We start from the raw sequence: 21233 nt of genomic DNA, 5'->3' as shown, positions 1-21233 counted from the left end.
CTCAGGTGCAGGGCACATTCCTCTGCCAAAGAAGTATGCTGGCCTAAGATTTCCCTCACCATGCCTGGTCACGTCTTGCATCCTGGAATGTGAACTTGTGCATGTTTCAATGGCTCCTATTAACAGCCACAGTAACAGCTGCTGCCTTTCCCATGTCTGCTGGTAATCACACCTTAAAGTTGCCGCCAGGCCATTCCGTCAGGCCGGACAGGGAAAATGTGGGTGCAGATGAGCTTGTCTCTCTCCAGAGGGAAATGCTGCATGCACCAAATGCTGCGGAAGATTCACTGGCCACCTCTCAAGTGACATTTAAAGTTCCTTGTTCCACTATATCCCCAACAGCCAAGCGCAAAGGATTTTACCCACCTTTTTGGAGATGCACCAGCCCAATCAGAAAAACCCTGCTACTGGCTGATTTCTGGCAGAGATGAGATTGTCCTGGGCTGCTCTGGAACTGGTCGGTTTTAGACGCAGGAAGGGCTATGTAGTAACAACACCGGCACTTCTTAGCAAAGCCAAAGTCCTGGACACTCGCTCCCAAAAGCAGGCAGACAAGGTTAACATATCCACTGTAGCTATTCTGGGCGCTGGGTTTTAGTGTTTATGTGCAATTATTACTAAACTGGCTGACAATGTACACTTGGAAAGATGTCAGGTTTTCCATTGGAGAACTGCCGACATGTGTTTACAGTACAGTCAGTTAAAGGAGCAGAATACACTGGCAATGGGCTCTGTGAAGATTATATGCCACATGCTCAGTCGCAGCCTGCGGGGAGGGGAAGGCAAGATGCTTCTAGTCTAGCTTACAAGTGCTCTGCTGGCCTGTTGAAGGGTGATGGAGGTGGGCTCTGAAGGCTGCATGTGCCATTTATAATAGAGGCTTGAAGGAAGGGATGTAAAGGAGATCGGTAAAAGATTTCCCTCTGGATCCTGAAACATCAGCCTGCTCCAATTCACCTAGTGTCCACTGCCCAAGATGCACACATCAACAGAAAGGGTTACATTCTAAATACAGTCAAACGGGAAATGCCTCTGGATCAGAAAACGCTCCAGCAAATAGAAAATGAAAGAGCATCCAGACACTCAGTGCCTGTCCCATCACTACTGGATCACAACACCAAGCACCCACCTGGGAGAAGAGACTAACTGGTGAGTGACCCCGGATTGCTAAAGGGCACAGCTCCGACCCGTTACACAGGGTTTAGCTAAGCACTGCCAGAGTCCAGCTGGACTGCCTGGCTAACTGACACATTAAAATGTTTTCTGTGGTGATTCACTTTCACGTCCCGTTCTTTATGAATCTTTCCAAAAGGCAGAATACAAGGAGCTATTAAATTGGTCCCTTAGCTTTCCAAGCCTCCATAGCAATATGAAATATGGGAACAATTACTTCAGCACTCACTGATTTCACACTGCAATTGCTCAGCGGTAATTTCTGAGTCCAAGCATCTGAAGAGGGCAAAAGGAAAGATTCTGTATACACCTTACATGGACATGTATGCTATAAACTGTAACATGCATCTGCCAGAAGCCGGAGCTGGATCGATCACTCGATAAGTTGCCCTTTTCTGTTCACTCCCTCTGAAGTATCTGGCCACTGTTGGAAGGCAGGATACTGGGCTAGACGGACCATTGCCCTGACCCAGTACGGCCATTCTTATGTGCAGCTAATACTAGAGATCTGCTATGAGAGAAGAAAGTAACACACCCACACTAGCGCATTGTGGCTTTGTTCCCCTCTAGTGGCTGGTCCACATAGATAGGTTTGAGCCAGCTACTGCTTCCAAGCCCAGGGACATGGTCCTTCAGCTCAAATGGTGAAGAATTATGCTTCTAGAGGTAGGTGTTCTGGCCCAGGGTGCCATAACAAAAGCACACAAAACAATGGGATTCTGGGCCATACCAAGGGCTCCTAGACACTACGGAATACAAATAACAGTGCCTCAATTATTTGAAGTTGTTTGTGTGTGTTTGGGAGCCCTTTGTGCAGTCTGTTTCCGTGGCCAGTGCAAGTCTTACCCACCTGCAGAGAAGAGAGACATCTGAAGATGGAAAATGTGGTTGTCAGCAGGACTCAGGGACAGAAGCAGCGAGGTCACTAGGGCCTTGGCTACACTTACCCGCTAGTTTGGCGGCTGGCAATCGAACTTCTGGGTTCGACTTATCGCGTCTAGTCTGGACGTGATAAGTCGAACCCGGAAGTGCTCGCCGTCGACTGCGGTACTCCAGCTCGGCGAGAGGAGTACCGCGGAGTCGACGGGGGAGCCTGCCTGCCGAGTGTGGACCAAGGTAAGTTCGAACTAAGGTACTTCGAACTTCAGCTACGTTATTCACGTAGCTGAAGTTGCGTACCTTAGTTCGAATTAGGGGGGTAGTGTAGACCTGGCCTAGGACCTGCAGACTGAAGTTACATTGCATTTGTTGGGGCGGGGGGGCAGATTGCTGTTTGTTCTGTTGTTAAATAGGCTTGATTGTTGGCTTCCTTTTACAATTCCATTTAGTTAGGTCCAAAAGCAAGACCTTTTTAGCAAAAATATACACTTTGTCCACATCATACAACCCCCTCACCTTCTCCCCCCCGAGACATTGGTTGATTTTCTGCACCTACAGCCCACAAATGTGAACTGGCCAAAGAGATGACATATCAGAGAGCCAGCTCTGCACTCTTCTGACCCTGTCCTCCCCTGCCCCAGCCCTGCCTTTTGACTGCTCACCGTGAGATACCAGCCTCTGAAATGTGGAGTACCACATCCCACTTGCTGCCCTGTTTCCCACCTCTACACAACCACAGCTCACATGTCGCTGGGTCCACTCAGCTTACAAAAAGCTACTGCTATCATCTATATGACCCTCATTGTAGTCCTGGGAGATGGGGATGCATTAACTGCATTGTGCAGAACAGAATCACGGAAAGTAAGTAGCTTGCGCAAAGATGCAGAGTGAGGAATAGTACCCGTAACTCCTAGCACCGTAACCACAAGCCCGTCCTTCCACTCCACTAGCATGTTGCCCACATGACAAGCCATGACGTTCCTAGTAGGGCTGTCAAGTGATTAAAAAAATTGTGATTAAATCACACTGTTAAATATTAGAATACTATTTATTTTTCTACATTTTCAAATATATTGATTTCAATTACAACACAGAATACAAAGTGTAGAGTGCTCACTTCATATTTATTTTTGATTAAATATTTGCACTGTAAAAGAGAAATTGTATTTTTCAATTCACCTCATACAAGTACTGTAGTGCAATCTCTTGATCATGAAAGTTGAACTTACAAATGTAGAATTATGTACAAAAAAACCTGCATTCAAAAATAAAACAATGTAAAACTTTAGAGCCTGCAAGTCCACTCAGTTTTACTTCTTGTTCAGCCAATTGCTCAGACAAACAAGTTTGTTTACATTTGCAGGAGATAATGCTGCCTCCTTCGTGTTTACAATGTCACCTGAAAGTGAGAACAGTCGTTCACATGGCACTGTTGTAGCAGGTGTCGCAAGCTATTTACATGCCAGATGTGCTAAAGATTCATATGTCCCTTTACGCTTCAACCACCATTCCAAAGGCCATGTTTCCATGGTTACGATGCGCGTTTAAAAAAAATACATTTAATTAAATTTCTGACTGAATTCTTTGAGGAAGAATTGTATGTCTTGTGCTCTGTGACTGTAGCCCCATTCTGCCATATATTTCATGTTACAGCAGTCACAGATGACCCAGCACATGTTTGTTTTCAGAACACTTTCACTGCGGATTTGACAAAACACAAAGAAAGTACCAATGTGAAATTTCTAAAGATAGCTACTAACTCAACCCAAGGTTTAAGAATCTGAAGTGCCTTCCAAAATCTGAGAGGGATGAGGCGTGGAACATGCTTTCAGAAATCTTAAAAGAGCAACACTCTGATGCAGAAACTACAGAACCTAAACCTCCAAAAAGAAAATCAACCTTCTGCTGGTGGCATCTGACTCAGATGAGGAAAATGAACATGTGTCGGCCCAAACTGCTTTGGATCGTTATCGAGCAGAACCCATCATCAGCATGAATAAGAAGTAGGACTGAGTGGACTTGTAGGCTCTAAAGTTTTACATTGTTTTGTTTTTGAGTGCAGTTATGTAACAAATAATATAAAGTGAGCACTGTACACATTGTATTCTGTGTTGTAATTGGAAATTAATATTAAAAATGTAGAAAAAATCCAAAGATATTTAATAAGTTTCAACTGGTATTCTATTGTTTAACAGTGCGATTAAAACTGATCACAATTAATTTTTTTAATCGCTATTAATTTGAGTTAATCGTGAGAGTTAAAAGCAATTAATCAACAACCCTAGTTTCTACATCATGGGAGATTGGGACTGGCCAAGACCATCTTAGCCAGCAGCACTGAAGCAGGACACTTGAGGTACGTTGCTGTGGAGCCAACATCTAGCTCCCAAGGGGAGCAAATATTTTGTCTCTCAGTCACTTGCCTAGCAATGACCGAGGAGCATTCACAGGTGTCAACGGGAGTTTCGTCCAGGCCTCTGCTAGGGGCAGAGCAGCTGTGATGCAGAACAAAAAGGAGATATTCTCAAGGACAGTACCATACACACGCTGATCAGGCTTTTCCAAGAAGCTTTAAAGTTCTCTATAAACAGATTTGTGGAGATCTTCCGATTTCAAGGCAGTTTCTCAACAGTGCAGATTTCAAAACAGTCTCTCAGCAGGCTGTCCACACCCATATCCTGATCAGCAGTGGAAATTTTAAAACAAATTTAGGAAGGTGGCTGGATTGGATGGACCAGTCCCATTGCAGGAACTCACCACACGGCAGGACTAGACAGGTGAAACATCCACAATATCACTCAGGTCTGGGGATCTTCACCCAAGGATTCAAGGGTGAGTCGGGCCTTATCTGCACAAGAAAGCGGCACCAGTCTAACTACAGGTGAGATTAACCAATTGAGCTCAACTGGTGCAAATGCATCGATACTTATTTTGGTTTAAGTCAAGTTTATTTCAAGTTAGCTTAAAATCGATTAAGCAGAAGTTTAAGCTACACCGGAACAAGCAGGTCCACACAAGGGTTTGTACTGGTTTATAACGAAACCAGTCAAAGTCAGGTAAGCACATGTGTCAATAAGGCCTAAAGTTTTTCAAAAGCCTGCACAGAGGGCAAGAGCTTTCCGAGGAGGAGAATGTCAGAACAGAAACCTGACAGACAGTCTCCAACAAGCTTGCAGAGATTTAAGCAGCCCCTTTTTTTAAAGGAACAAACCAAGCTACATACCTGTTTGTATGCCGTTTTCTGCCTGGCCAATCAAACCTGATGCATAGGGTCTGAAGAGCTAGTTAATGCGTATTCATTACAACATGCAAACGCACAGAGAATGTGCAAACACACAGTACGTGCTATTTTCAGTGAGAGATGCGTTTTTGCCTCCACGCCATGCCTGGCCCCTCCAACTGTAGCTGGCAAGGACACTACTTCCTGCAGAGTGGGAAATGGCTGGTAGAGGGACAAGCCTGACAACCAGTGCCAAGAATCCAATTTTGCCATGCGAAGAGGTGGCACCCATCTAAGACTCTGCGTCCAGTCTTTCCCAAGTCCATGGAAATTTTAATACAACTACCCAAGAGTCCCACCATAAGAACATTGCAGCCAGTTTCCTGAACGCCTCAGCAAGAGCCCCTAGCGCAGGACTGAAATAGAATATGCAAGTGTATCTGATCCCAAACCCACTAAAGTTCATAGAAAGAGTCTTATTGACTTTTGTGTGCTTTGGTTCAAGACCTTTCTGAGAGGACCAAGGACCAGTCCCTCAGCTGATTTAAAGCAGGGTAGCTCCACTGACTGCATTAGAGCGAGGACCCACTCACCCCAGCCAGAGGTCTGATCCGTAGTTCCCTCATTGTATGCAGGTGTAATTAGAGTAACCAGACAGCAAATGTGAAAAATCAGGACACTGGGTAGGGAGTAATAGGTGCCTATATAAGACAAAGCCCCAAATATCAGGATTGTCCCTATAAAAAAAATCACCCTTGGTGCAACACTCACCCAAGGTACACCACATAGTACTAGATGAGTGAGCAGAGACCCCCTCAGAGAAACAGAGTGTTGATCACTACCCCTCTCAAGTGTCAACTTTTTTTAAAATAAATAAAACTCCTCCCAGGCCTGGTCTACACTAGGCGTTTATGTCGAAGTTAGCGCCATTACATCGAATTAACCCTGCACCCGTCCACACCGCGAAGCTATTTAGTTCGACATAGAGGTCTCTTAAATTCGACTTCTGTACTCCTCCCCGACGAGGGGAGTAGCGCTAAATTCGACATGGCCATGTCGAATTAGGCTAGGTGTGGATGGAAATCAACGCTAATAGCTCCGGGAGCTATCCCACAGTGCACCACTTTGTTGACGCTCTGGACAGCAGTCCGAGCTCGGATTCTCTGACCAGCCACACAGGAAAAGCCCTGGGAAAATTTGAATTCCTTTTCCTGTCTGGGCAGTTTGAATCTCATTTCCTGTCTGGACATCGTGGCGAGCTCAGCAGCACTGGCAACGATGCAGAGCTCTCCAGCAGTGATGGCCGTGCAATCTCAGAATAGAAAGAGGGCCCCAGCATGGACTGATCGGGAAGTCTTGAATCTGATTGGTGTGTGGGGTGATGAGTCCGTGCTTTCCGAGCTGCGATCCAAAAGACGGAATGCAAAGATCTACGAGAAGATCTCTAAAGACATGTCAGAGAGGATACAGCCGGGATGCAACGCAGTGCCGCGTGAAAATCAAGGAGCTGAGACAAGGCTACCAGAAGACCAAAGAGGCAAACGGACGCTCCGGATCCCATCCCCAGACATCCCGTTTCTACGAGGCACTGCATTCCATCCTAGGTGCGGCCGCCACCACTACCCCACCACTGACCGTGGACTCCGAGGATGGGATATTGTCCACGGCAGGCTCCTCGGACATGTTAGCGGACGGGGAAGATGAGGAAGGAGATGAGGAAGACGAGGCAGTCGACAGCGCTTACAACGCTGATTTCCCTGACAGCCAGGATCTCTTCATCACCCTTACAGAGATCCCCTACCAACCGTCCCCAGCCGTTAACCCGGACACAGAATCTGGGGAAGGATCAGCCAGTAAGTGTTTTAAACATCTAAACATTTATTTTTAACAGAACAGGAATATTAAGAACAACAACAATGGGTTTCTCATGATTAGTTTGCCCTAGGCGCTTAACGTTTCAGTCCTGGGCAGTGCAACTATTGAAAAAAAAATCTAACAATGTCCGGTTTAGCATGATTGTTCTGCCCAAGCCGCTCTACTGTTTAGTCCCTGCCAGTGCAGCTACAGTAAAATGCGCTCTATATGTCCGGGGATAGAGCAGAAATCCTCCTGGGACATCTCGATGAAGCTCTCCTGGAGGTAATTGGAAAGCCGTTGCATCAGGTTCCTGGGGAGAGCGGCCTTATTGGGTCCTCCGTAGTATGACACGTTTCCGCGCCACGAGACAATCAAGTACTCAGGGATCATTGCCCTGCAGAGCAGGGCGGTATACTGCCCGGTCTTTAAAGGCTTTCTCACTGTCTGAGATCCTCATCAGGGTGATGTCGCTCATGGTGACCTGCTTTGAATTAGGTAGGGGAATGTTAGTGTTGGGACTGCTTGCCCGTTCCTTTACAGAACTGTAACCGCTGGTTTGCAGCCACGCGGTGGAGGCGGGAGAGAGGCAGCCGAAAGGGATCGTTCCCGGGGACAGCCGCGAGGGGGTGGGACAGGGGCAGAGTTCCTGCTTGCCGGATTGCTGGCAGCAGGGACTGGCATTGCTTTCAATGTGAAATGAGGCCAGTGCTACTATTAAAGTTTTAAGCTGCCACAAGTCTACGGCTTACCATGTCTGCCTGCTACAGAAATTCCGGTGTCCTGCCCCGCTTCTCAGATCTGCAGTGCAAGACCCCAGGCACTGAATGCGAAGGCCGAGAATTCGACCTTGTCCTGAGTGCGCATGTGATAGGTGCTGTGCATGGTCTTGTTCACAGAGAAAGACTATGTTCTTTTTTGTTCACAACTACATTTATCTTTCTGAGGAATTCACTCCCTTTTTCCCATTCCCACAGCCACATCTGCGACTGTCTCACAACCTAGCCTGGCATCACACTCCCAGAGGCTAGCGCAGATTAGGCGTAGGAAGAAGAGGACACGGGAGGACATGTTCTCGGAACTTATGGGCTGCTCCCGAGCCCAGGCAGCACAGCAGACCCAGTGGCGGGAGAACTTGTCCCAAATGCACCAAGCACACATGGAACGGGAGGAGAGGTGGCGGCAGGAAGACCAGCAGGCGACTCAAACGCTGCTTGGACTAATGAGGGAGCAAACGGACACGCTCCGGCGCCTTGTGGATGTTCTGCAGGAACGGAGGCAGGAGGACAGAGCCCCGCTGCAGTCTATCTCTAACCGCCCTCCCCCGCCACCAAGTCCCATACCCACCTCACCCAAAGTGCAAAGAAGGAGAGGCGGCAGAGTCCATGCTAACTCTCACTCCACCCCTGCAGAGAGCTCTAGTAGTAGAAGGCTCTCATTCCCCAAAATTTGACAAGTTCTTTCCTTCCCGCCTCACACAAGCCCCAGTCCAAGTTCCACCTCCCAGTTTCATGTGTAGTTGCTAATAAAAAAATATGTTTCTGTTAATTACTGTTTCCATCATGTTCTTTTGGAGGAGGGGGGAAAGGGGGGTGGTAATTGGACAGGACAGTCACCTTTGGCAGGGTACATAGGCGGGGGCAGGTCCAGCAGCAGGGCACATACACAGTGCAGTCACTAGTTACCCTTTTTCACTGTCCAGGGCGCCAGTATAGGGCTTCATGAGCCAGGGCATTAGCGGGTAGGCTGGGTCCCCGAGGAGGACTATAGGCATCTCCACATCCCCAACAGTTATTTTGTGGCCCGGGAAGTAAGTACCTTCCTGCAGCCATCTAAACAGACCAGAGTTCCTGAAAACATGAGCGTCATGAACCTTGCCCGGCCATCCCACGTAGATGTTCGTAAAACGTCCCCTGTGGTCCACCAGTGCTTGCAGCACCATGGAAAAGTAGCCCTTTCGGTTAATGTACTGGCTGGCCTGGTGGTCTGGTGCCAGGATAGGGATGTGAGTTCCATCTATGGCCCCACCGCAGTTTGGGAATCCCATCGCTGCGAAGCCATCTATGATCACCTCCACGTTTCCCAGGGTCACTACCTTTGACAGCAGTACATCAACGATTGCCTTGGCTACTTGCATCACAACAACCCCCACGGTAGATTTGCCCACGCCAAAGTGGTTCGCGACTGACCGGTAGCTGTCTGGCGTTGCAAGCTTCCAGAGGGCTATGGCCACTCGCTTCTGGACAGTCAGGGCTGCTCGCATCCGTGTGTCATTGCGCTTCAGGGCAGGGGACAGCAACTCACAAAGTTCAAGGAAAGTTCCCTTCCGCATGCGAAAGTTTTGCAGCCACTGGGATTCATCCCAGACCTGCAGCACTATGCGGTCCCACCACTCAGTACTTGTTTCCCGGGCCCAGAATCGCCATTCCACAACATCCACATGACCCATTGCCACCGTGATGTCCTCGGCGCTGGGTCCCGTGCTTTCTGACAGGTCTGTGCTACTCTCAGACTTCAGGCCATCACCGCGGTGCCGTAGCCTCCTCGCCTGACTTATCTGCATCTGCCTCTGGGAAAGGTGGATGATAAGCTGCGAGGCCTTGAGAACGGCCACAACTGCAGCGATGGTCGCAGCGGGCTCCATGCTCGCAGTGCTGTGGCGTCCGCGCTGTCACTGACTAGAAAAGTGCGCAAACTGATTTCCCGCCGGCGCTTTCAGGGAGGGAGGGCGGGAGTGATGGACGGATGACTACCGTTACCCAAAAGCACCCTCGACACATTTTTTTACCCAGAAGGCATTGGCGGCTCCACCCACAATTCCAATGGGCAGCGGGGACTGCGGGAACTGTGGGATAGCTGCCCACAGTGCACCGCTTCCAATGTCGACGCTTTCCCCGTTAGTGTGGACTCACAAAGTCGAATTACGGACACACACGTTCGAATTTGCAATATCGATTCCAAAAATTCGATTTAAGTAAAATTGAACTACTCTCGTAGTGTAGACATACCCCCAGTGATGAAGCGAAGATCTGCACAAAGCTTTACTTGAATGTCGCAAAAATCAGGTAACGCCGTTAGCATTTAAGACAGTTCTTCTGAGGCTGGCTTGTCTGTGTGGGGGAGAGGCAGGAAGGGAGGTTACAAGCCAAATTTCTCCTCTTAAACATGCTTTTGTGGCAAAAATTAAAAATATATATAATGGTGTAAGCACCATTTTTTCAGTCTCAATTACATTTTTCTCTAGGCTTTTTCCAATCACTATGTCTACATACCCTCTCAAATACACAGTCCACAGACATTTCACCTACCTGCTAACTGCTGTGAATAAAATAGCTGCTTTTGCATGACTGTAGCAATCTTCAAGGGCTTGCCTAGGCTAGGATAAAAGGGTATTTTAACAAGATGTTAATGTTTAAAGAATACTCGGATGTAGATAGGGCTAGCTGCATTTTAAATATGTTAGCTGGCACAGGTCAACCCTAAGCTAAAACATGTTAGCCAACACGATTAAAAATACACCTTCTCCCCTAGTTAATCCAGCCCTTGGTGGATTAAAGTGACAGTGAGTACTTTACCAAGAAAGTGCATCTTCTGAAGGCAGATAAAACTACAAATAATCTCCCCAAATACCTGTACACAGGAACAAACCATCATTCACTTGGACCTGCTGGTAGAAGTTACAGTTGCATGCATTTTGTGTTTCTTCACAAGAGTGGCAGGTTGTCAACAATTAATTATTTACAGACTAGATTCATTAGGAATGTCTTCCACGCTTTATTACAGACTTCAAGTTAGCTTATAGTTCCACTTCCACCAGTGACATTATATTTAGAAAATTCTTGATTGCAAATCCTTTGCGAGAGGAAAATGTGTTGTTGTTTTTCATGGTTGGAGGTAAGGGGAGCAACTCACTAATTTCCACAGTTCAGAGCCCACCCTGACTTCCACCTAGAGAACCCTGCACATTCATTTTGAAGCCAGCTCCACCCTGGGTATCACTGACCTGATTTCAGTTTTTAAATGCTACAGTCAGGATGCTATTGACTGAAAAAGAGGGTGGTGAGAAGAGAAAGAAAGAGAGGAAATGCCATGAATGTGAGGAAATGATTTGGCAAGGCTGACTTTTGTTTTGTTTTCCTCTAGTTGCTGTTTTTTGGAAGCAGGATCAGTTGCAGGAATAAAGTTTCATTTTGTTTAATTATAGCTCTTACAATTCTCTGACCACAGGAGCTAGTTCAATAGTTTTCTCCTGGCTTTATGTGAACATTTGAACAGTGCAAATGTTAAAGTTTAACTTCTCCCATTAACACAGGACTTGAACTCATAATTGAAATAGATTATTGTTATTCACTTGGCCAACTTGGCAACATCCAGCCACTGCAAACTGCCAAAATTCAAGATAACAGCATGACAGACTTCATGCAACAGCATCTAGCAATAAGTTTTCTCAATCCTGTTTCTCAATGTATATTTTGATACACCACCAAAAACAACAACAAATTTGAAGTCAAGAACATAAAACAACTGAATGATGGCTGATCACTTCAATTGGGATCAAAGCCCAATTTATAAAACTACAGCAAGGCAGAGTGGATTGATTTAAATCCAGGCAATTTAAATCACCAAGTGGAAAGCCTCAATTTAAATCATTGATTTTAATCAACTTTTCCATTTGTACTTTAGTTATTTTCTAAAGAAAGGTGCACTCTCTCTGATTGATATAGCTGTTCAAACAGGGTTCTCAGACTTTTGTACTGGTGACACCTTTCACACAGCAAGCCTCTGATTGCGACCCCCCCCTTATGCATTAAAACACACTTTTTTATATATTGAACACCATTATAAATGCTGGAGGCAAAGCAGGGTTTAGGGTGGAGAGTGACAGCTCGCGACCCCCCCCCCATGTAGTAACCTCACGACCCTCTGAGGGGTCCCGATCCCCAGTTTGAGAATCCCTGCGTTAAAACAAGTTGATTACAACCAAATGGAGTCTTGGAAAGTAAGTTTCCCTGGTGGGTGGAGTCACAAGTATTAATAATTTGAGAACTGAGCCCATCAGCGCTTAGGCAGGCAAAAACTATAAAATAGGAGTGTGAAATCACCAGGCAGGGCTTAGTGGATGATCCTGATGAAATCAGGAGACACCATCCTGTAAATCAGAGACTGGGTCTCAATGCCTGTGATGACTTTACCAGTCTCTTTCATCCAATAGCACAGCCTCTGGGACTCCCACAGGATCAAGCTCTTAATACAAGAGTACTTGCGGCACCTTAGAGACTAACAAATTTATTAGAGCATAAGCTTTCGTGGGCTACAACCCACTTCTTCGGATGCATAAGAACAAGTGGGTTGTAGCCCACGAAAGCTTATGCTCTAATAAATTTGTTAGTCTCTAAGGTGCCACAAGTACTCTTGTTCTTTTTGAGGATACAGACTAACACGGCTGCTACTCTGAAACCTGCTCTTAATACAGTACATGACCTGTGCTGCCTATTGAGAGTCAGCCTATTGATAACTGGTACTGTACAGGTAGACAAAGCTAGAAAAATGCTGCTTGAGAACTTATTAGCATTTGCTTTGAAGCTATTCATTTTGTATCTTGGGGGGGGGGGGGTGATTCTGACAATTGGTTTTAATGGTTATGAAGCTTTAACTTCCTGAATCTCAATGTCTGCTGTCACTCATTATTGTCTCCCCCATCCCTTCCATAATTTCCTGCAACTGTGAAAATTGAAATGCTTAAAAATGCAGATGTTGTTCACTGAAATTATATAAAATTTAATTCTGCCATGCCTAGCTGTGCGGACAGAAGCACTCTCTTGGGCCTGTATAAGCTGCCTCAACCCTTGGAGGGTTTGCTGGTATAGCTAAGGTATGTCTACACAGCAGCTGTGAGGCATAATTGACAGCTCATGCAGATATATTTAGGCAGGCTCTGCTCAAGATGAAGAAGGCAGTGTGGCCATGGCAGCCTGGGTGTGGCAGCTCAGGCTGTCCAGATGCAATCCTGGCCCGGGTTGGTGCTTGATCAGCTGCCCATGCCGTCATGGCAGCACTGCCGTTTTTAGGCACCAGCTGGAGCACAGCTAGTGTGTGTGCATCTAACTGTAATGAGAATTACACCTCCCAATTGCAATGGAGACACACCACAATCCCACAAAAGCCTTTCTAGCGTAGACCTGACTGAGGCCGGGCGAGGTTGGAGGAAATGACAAAGGATTATGTGGCAGTGGCGAATAGACTGGATCTCTTAATGCTTCGTTTGCAGATAATCTAGTGTTTGGGGCTTTTTTCAAAGATGTGGAATGTAAGAAAAGTGTCTGGTTGATTGGAGGAGCCTTTAGCTTGATTCCATTGGGAAAGATTTTCAGCCTGAACTTTTTTGGCCCCACTTTCTTGTGAGGTGGTTAAGGGGGAGGAGACTATTGTTAAGGGGTCGTCTTTCTGCTTTGACTGGTTGTTAATGTGTTTGTGTATGATTATTTTTGCCGCTTCGTGGTCATCACTTACTGCTGGGATGCCAATGAATTGGTAAGGCCCCTAGAACTTTTTTTTTTTTTTAATTGTTTAAATAAATCAATTTGGGATCTAAAACGTCTAAGGTCATTTACAAGATTATTTTAAGTCTGCTTTATACTGCATGTTATGCCGCTGTACCTGAATCCTAGAATCATGGAATATCAGGGTTGGAAGGGACCTCAGGAGGTCATCTAGTCCAACCCCCTGCTCAAAGGAGGACCAATCCTGGTGAAGATAATGCTTGAGGACTATTGGCCAAAGGAATTCATATATTAAAATGTGGCAGATAAATAGAGACAGGGTGGGTGAGGGAATATCTTTTATTGGGCTAACTTGTGTTGGTGAAAGAGACAAGCTTTCAAGGGCTGGATGAATGGACTGTAAGGTGGATAGAAAGCTGGCTAGATCGTCGGGCTCAACGGGTAGTGATCAATGGTTCCATGTCTAGTTGGCAGCCGGTTTCAAGTGGAGTGCCCCAAGGGTCGGTCCTGGGGCCGGTTTTGTTTAATATCTTTATTAATGATCTGGAGGATGGTGTGGACTGTACTCTCAGCAAGTTTGCAGATGACACTAAACTAGGAGGCGTGGTAGATACACTAGAGGGTAGGGATCGGATACAGAGGGACCTAGACAAATTAGAGGATTGGGCAGAAAAAAAACCTGATGAGGTTCAACAAGGACAAGTGCAGAGTCCTGCACTTAGGACGGAAGAATCCCATGCACTGCTACAGACTAGGGACCGAATGGCTAGGTAGCAGTTCTGCTGAAAAGGACCTAGGGGTCACAGTGGACGAGAAGCTGGATATGAGTCAACAGTGTGCTCTTGTTGCCAAGAAGGCTAACGGCATTTTGGGCTGTATAAGTAGGGGCATTGCCAGCAGATCGAGGAACGTGATCGTTCCCCTTTATTCGACATTGGTGAGGCCTCATCTGGAATACTGTGTCCAGTTTTGGGCCCCACACTACAAGAAGGATGTGGAAAAATTGGAAAGAGTCCAGGGGAGGGCAACAAAAATGATTAGGGGTCTGGAGCACATGACTTATGAGGAGAGGCTGAGAGAACTGGGATTGTTTAGTCTCCAGAAGAGAAGAATGAGGGGGGATTTGATAGCAGCCTTCAACTACCTGAAGGGGGGTTCCAAAGAGGATGGAGCTCGGCTGTTCTCAGTGGTGGCAGACGACAGAACAAGGAGCAATGGTCTCAAGTTGCAGTGGGGGAGGTCCAGGTTGGATATCAGGAAAAACTATTTCACTAGGAGGGTGGTGAAACACTGGAATGCGTTACCTAGGGAGGTGGTGGAGTCTCCTTCCTTGGAGGTTTTTAAGGCCCGGCTTGACAAAGCCCTGGCTGGGATGATTTAGCTGGGAATTGGTCCTGCTTTGAGCAGGGGGTTGGACTAGATGACCTCTTGAGGTCCCTTCCAACTCTGATATTCTATGATTCAAGCTCACATAGAGCTCTTCTGCAGGTCTGGGTAAATATAGTTATGTATTGCTGTCTTCGTTCGCATGATTCTGACAGGTGCATACAGATGGAGGATGAGAAAATAACTTTATAGCTATATTTCATATATATTTTCAAAATATAGGTTTGAGGCTTAAAAGTTCTCATCTGCCTGCATTTGTAGCTTTTCTAGCTTATCTAGGCACTTACATGGGCTGCAGGGCCAGTAAGATCTGTCCATTAGAAATCATCTTAAACTGCCAGTGGAAACTTGCAGTAGGAGAATTCTCCGGGCTACATGATTTTCTTCAGCCTTCTAAATTATTTCCTTCCCATCCTCTATGGTTTCAGACCACCCTTGCTCTATTGAATGTAACTCTGGGTATACTTCAGAGTACTGGCATTCTTTTGACGGAGCCATCTCTACCACAAAATTAAACCATATGGTCTAGCTGACTCAAAATATCTTCTGAGTGTAACCAGGGACGCTTGCTATGGTATATGTTCATTATACTGGGATGGTTCCCTGTAGTGGTATCATGCAGTTGACGGCATGGTGCAGAGTAACCCGGTATGAAACTGTTGCATTGCTCACTGCGTATTCCCCAGACCATAAAATATGTCAGAATTCTGACAGTGTAAATATAGTGGTTCCCTGCCTAGTCAACCTGTTCTGACTCTCAATAAGACCCAAGAGGTCTTGATTGGGAGGGAGACCCTTGGACGGCAGTTTCTAGGGGGCCTTATCTGAAGAGATGTGGAAGTTTCTGTGGACACAGGATTTCTTTGGTAATAAAACGTCAGTTGAATGACACAGTGACCATCTATGTTTATAGCTCATTCAGCTGAAAAATAAATTCAGAAATTAGCTGTTCTAGTTTTACTCACTGATTTACCTAAGCAGGTCCTACAGGCTTCAGCCAACTTATGATTAGGTTTACTTTTTTTTTTTTATTGTTACTGAAGTTAGTATTGTCTTTGTATCGCTCTTCCATGCCACCAGAACAGTATGTCTTCAGACAGTGCTTTGTGAACCGCATGCTGGTCAGTTAACAGTATGAGAAACCTCCCAGGTTTAAAAGGCAGTATTTCAAGAGAGACAAGCTTTTTTCTAAACGTAGGGGACCATTATACTTACGCCTGTTAGTTGCTTAATATTGCAAAAGCCTCCTTTCAGACTCTAGTGCTAAATCAAATTCAAGGCTTTGCAGTTTGCATTTTCATCAATACTTACTGATAAAAATCTAAACCTTCCAAGCCTACATTGACCTTATACCCATTCACTGAGCAACATAAGGTATACACTTCTACCCTGATATAACGCGACCCGATATAACACGAATTCGGATAAAACGCGGTAAAGCAGTGCTCCAGGGGGGTGGGGCTGCGCACTCCGTGGATCAAAGCAAGTTCGATATAACGCGGTTTCACCTATAACGCGGTAAGATATTTTGGTTCCCAAGGACTGCATTATATCAGGGTAGAGGTGTAGCAGCAAAAGCACTTATTACAATATAAGCTGCCTCTACAATAGGGCTTTTCCCAGTATAGGAAGGTCATTAAAAATAATCGTTCCAAATTGACAAAACTATTTTGGTAAAAGTTTCTACTGTAGACCAGACCTAACCCCTCTATTCAACTGCCATGCTGCTCCCTACATTGTGCAAAAGCGTGAAGGACAATCAAAACAACATGTTACCAGTAGATTAATTCCCAAGAAGCCTAGTAACTCAGTAAGCCCCAGTTAACCACGCCCCGGTCTACCTAAGATCAGTACATCACAAGTTAGTTTCCATGTTAATACACACACAATTTCCCCTCTCGTCTCCCAAAAATACTGAAGAGGCATCTCAGTAAGGCAGACAAAACAAATTTGGAGTTTCTACACCAAGACATGTTAATGCAAATTAAAAAAAAAAAAAAAAAAAAAAAAAGTTACACACAGCGTGTATCTGAAGTGAAAGAGGAGTCCGGTGGCACCTTAAAGACTTCTTCAGGGTTTTTTACCCATGAAAGCTTATGCCTCAATAAATCTGTTAGTCTTTAAGGTGCCACTGGACTCCTCATTGTTTTTGTGGAAAGAGACTAACACAGCTACCCCGATATCTGAAGTGCTTTGCACAACGCAGCCTTAATCCTTAATTACTGCCCCTATACACTAACTACAGTACAAACCACCACCTCATCAGATGTATTTTGAAGACAACATGGGTTTGATGCTCCTCTCAAGAGCAGCTCCACTGAACAATGGAATTACACTCAGGAGAATCAGCTGCTTAACTTTAAAACTCCTTTTCTTATTGTTAACCAAGCGTCCCAGAAAAACCACCATCTTTGGATGAGATGCAGCTTGCAAAGTGTCAGATCACTGCATTTCCAAACAAGTTTGGAAGAGGAATGCTTGAAAATAATCAAGCTTATAATAGCACTGCCAATCTCAACCACTAAAATAAAATAAAAATCAATCACATCACATCCTCCCAAAGAAATCTTAAGAAAAAGATTAGGGTCCTTTGTGTTTGCCAGCTACTTAGAACCTTTAGTGTGCACCTGGTTCAAAACTGCAAGCTTCTCTCTGCAAGCACAAGGAACAGAAACTTTAATTTACAAAAATAAAAGCAAGCTGAAATCACTTGACCCCAGGAGCTGTAACATAAAGACAGCCACCAAACGTCACAGTACTCACAAGTCATGAGATGGTAACACCGGCCTAACAGGAAGCTAGTTCACCTTAACCATAGATCAGCTCCCTAATGAACATGCATGCTGTTGACCAAATCCCTTTTCCTAAGACACCCTTTGCTCGAGCATGTCTGAATAGGTAGCACTTTTGCCCTCGGGCTGGACCATAGAGTTGTGAGTTAGTCCCATACTAGGGACAGTGCTGCACAGGCTGAGAGGTTATCCTGCCAGGGAGAGAGCAAACAGAGGTCTCCTTGGTGTCAACAGACGGAAGTTAAGGATCTCATGACACTTTTGGGGTACAAATGTGAGGGGGAATGCTAGGATCCTCAGAGTCACCCCTCAATGAAACAGGCTCTAATATGCAAAACTGACTGTGCCTATCGCTGGAGTGCTCAAAGGTTGCTGCATTGTCAGGTTACTTGGTAAAATGCCAAGACACAACTTGAGTAGGAAACCCCCCACTAAAACCAAATTCAACTGCTTGATCTGCTGAGAATAAATCTCTCCTTGCCAGGAAGCCAGGTATTTGGGCCGGGAGGAAAGGGGAGGGAGCTTACAGAGAAAATGAGAGTTGGGCAAAAAAATTAAAGAAAAAAAGAAAAGAAAAGAAAAGAAAAGAAAAGAAAAGAGTATTTGAAAGCATCTACTACAACTAGAAAAAGAAGCCATTTCAGCTCCTAAAGGCACTTTTATGTCTTCTTATTTATTGCCTCTAACAGAACACAGGCTGTAATTCATATTTCTGAAAGTTACACATTCTGCAGCTTGTTAATTAGACACAGGGCTGTCCTTTATGTCAATACATGAACCCTCTGGGTACTTCAGGTACATATCAGATTCATACCCTCAGTGGTGAATGCTGCAAGAGAAAACAGCCACCGAGAGCTGGAGCGATGCCCTCTGACACACTTACATTTATTAAAGTCGACCAATGTTATTCTTCAAAATCATATATATGGAGGATTTGGAGGGGGGAGGAGGGGAAGAGGAGAGAGAGGTCTCCTGTGTCTGCACCCTGACTGCATTCTTCATCCCCTCCATGGATTAAAAGATGTTACATCACCTTCAGCAGCCCCGGACAATGAAAACACTGAAGTTGTATTCATGCTTTACTCACATGCAGGAAAAAAATGGTAGGTAGCAATTCCAGTCCTAGAGAAAGCCAAGCAACATTACAGTTGTGTATAGCAATCTGCTCCTTACAAATATATACTGTATATACTAGTTCATAAGCCAAGTTTTTTTAGTAAAAAAAAGGGAAGCACCAGAGAAGGGGGTCGGCTTATGAACGGGTATAGAGAGAGACAGGTGGGACACAGTCACTCCCCGCACAACAGAGGGAGCAAAGAGAGGCAGCACAGCCAGCAGAGACATAAGGGGTGGAGGCAGGGCCAGAGTCTCTCCGCTTCTGGCCACGCTGCTCTCCCACCAGCCTCCGAAGCAGGCTGCAGCCGCACCGCCCGGCCGCGGCCCACCGGAGCAGGCTGCGGCCAGGTCAGAGACATCCTCCTCTAGCCCTCCCCAGATAAGGTGGGAAGGGGTGGGGTGGTCACAGGTGTTACTCCCGACTCCCAGCTTCTCCCCTCCAAAAAATTTCCCCACCAGTTGCTGTCCTGGCCCATCAGGGTTAGCAGCTGGCGCACCGGGACACTTTGTTTACTTAGATTTACCTCCGTGCTTGCGGACGCTTGAGGTAAACAAACCATCTTGGCCCACCAGCGGCTTATCCTGATGGCCCGGGAGCCAAAGTTTGCTGACCCCTGAATTATAGGGTCGGCTTATGAATGGGTTATAAAATTTTTTTCCATTTTTACTTATCGATCGGGGGGGGGGAGGGGGTTGGCTTGTAAACTAACCAGATTATGATCGAGTGTATACGGTAAGATAATATTTGAGCAAAACTAAACATTGTTTAGAATTTAAGACGTCTCATTTGACAGCAATTCCTGGTAATGTGTAGACAGTGTTACCAGCTTGACTGATCAGCCTCTTACTGTTCAAGTATTTCTTCAGTTTATGCGTTAGCATCTGAAAGAATTCATGTGCGCTGAATGTGGGGAAGCAGCACGGCCTAGTGGATAGAACAGTGGACTGTAAGCATTTGGATTCTGCTCCTGGCTCTTCCACTGGTCTGATGGGAGACCTTGGCTAAGACACTTTACCCTATGAATTGTTTCCCAACCCACCCATTGTCTGCATGGGTTATTTTGATTGCCCGCTCTTCAGAGCAGGGGATGTCTCTTCCTGTGTATGTACAGGCCTTGCACAATAGGGCCTCAGCCTCGGAGTCTATTATTTATATTACAGTACTACATAGATTCAGTTGCTGGAAGGGATGTGTACACACCCATTCCACAGCCCTTCTCACCTGCCCTGACCCCACTCCATCACTCAATCAACATCTGGTATGTAACTTGGCCTCAAACAGTTGCCATGCAACAAACAACGCTAGCGGCAAGCACATAAAAATACTTTGCAAAGGGAAACGCTGCACAGTAAAGTGGCCTAGAATTGCACCATTAACATTTCACTCTGTAGCCAGGCTCCCCTATAAAAGCACACAGGCATGGCATTGCTTGGGCAGCCACTGCTATCTTGTCAAGACACAGGGCCAGATCCTTGGTTGGTGCAAATCAGTAAGGTCCCATTGACATCATTATATTAAGAGATGGGACAATAGGAAGATGTTTAATCCAGACTCTTACGTCCCCTAACGAAACTAAATGAGACTGGGAAGCCCAGCAGATGCAACAACTACAATGAATGACATTTTTTCCTGGAATAACCACAAGTAGGTTTTGGGGACTGATCCTCCTGTTGTGAACCGGTACCAGTTAGTCACCAAGAAGTCAACATTTACCCACAATGACGGCCACCATCTGAGCCAACACATCGGGGACTGAACCGGGGATCTCCAGAGCTACAAGTATGAGCTGCTACAGCTTAAGCTATGCAGAAGAGGGGTCCATAGCATTGGGGCAATGACACTCATTGCATCTATGGATTGGACACAGAGAGGGAGCCGTACCATCCATTCACCAGTGAGCTACAGTGGCAGGTAAGTGTTCTCTCAGATATCACTGTGGGTAGAGAACCACATGCAAACAGCAACTACTGCACTTGTCTGTGTTGGCCAGGGTTTCTGAAAACCGTGTCCAACGTTCCAGTTTTTATTCAAGAAACCCCTGAGAGCTCTCTACCCCAATGCTGTTGAATAATATTATATCCTTTACAATGACGTTCAATCAGGGTCCTGACTTGAGATAGGTCAATATCCAGCTTGCCTGCTGTTTGCAAAGCTCAGTCACTAAGGACGGGGGCAAAGGGAGGGGGGGGAAATGGGGGGGAAATATAGCAAGAGCATCAGAACACAGGATTAGGTATGTATTTTTTCTATTTATTTCAAAGGCATCAGCCTTTAAAAATTCCTAGTCTTTGTACCACATATGAATGTACGAC

General features: G+C 45.8%; 2 protein-coding genes across 9 annotated transcripts in view; one reads left to right on the top strand and one right to left on the bottom strand.

Moving 5' to 3' along the window:
* Positions 1-21233, bottom strand: part of SH3BP4 (SH3 domain binding protein 4) — a 177872-nt gene that overhangs the window by 147460 nt on the left and 9179 nt on the right. For 3 of the 8 annotated variants that reach the window (XM_065561134.1, XM_065561133.1, XM_024109241.3), the window contains exon 2: positions 10135-10236. The exons of 4 other annotated variants lie outside the window; for them this stretch is intronic. In XM_065561134.1, the coding sequence (XP_065417206.1) occupies positions 10135-10207 (73 nt within the window). In that variant the 5' untranslated portion in view covers positions 10208-10236. Of the gene's footprint in view, positions 1-366; positions 2497-10134; positions 10237-21233 lie in introns of those variants that run through there. One more of the 8 variants, XM_005292123.4, reaches the window with a different exon arrangement.
* Positions 6372-8601, top strand: LOC135974182 (uncharacterized). Its single transcript, XM_065561135.1, has 2 exons — positions 6372-7125; positions 8104-8601. Exons 1-2 carry the CDS (start codon positions 6654-6656, stop codon positions 8577-8579), a joined length of 948 nt encoding a protein of 315 aa, XP_065417207.1. The 5' UTR covers positions 6372-6653; the 3' UTR covers positions 8580-8601.

This window comes from Chrysemys picta, chromosome 11 (genome assembly GCF_011386835.1).
Source record: "Chrysemys picta bellii isolate R12L10 chromosome 11, ASM1138683v2, whole genome shotgun sequence".
NCBI classification, from domain to species: Eukaryota; Metazoa; Chordata; order Testudines; family Emydidae; genus Chrysemys; species Chrysemys picta.
The sequence above is the reverse complement of the archived record's forward strand: the minus strand, read 5'-3'. Positions and strand labels throughout refer to the sequence as shown.

Coding starts and splice junctions, on each gene's coding strand:
- LOC135974182 (XM_065561135.1), top strand. CDS start 6,654: ATGAGTCCGTGCTTTCCGAGCTGCGATCCAAAAGACGGAATGCAAAGA. Junction 7,126..8,103: donor ATCTGGGGAAGGATCAGCCA/GTAAGTGTTTTA, acceptor CCATTCCCACAG/CCACATCTGCGACTGTCTCA.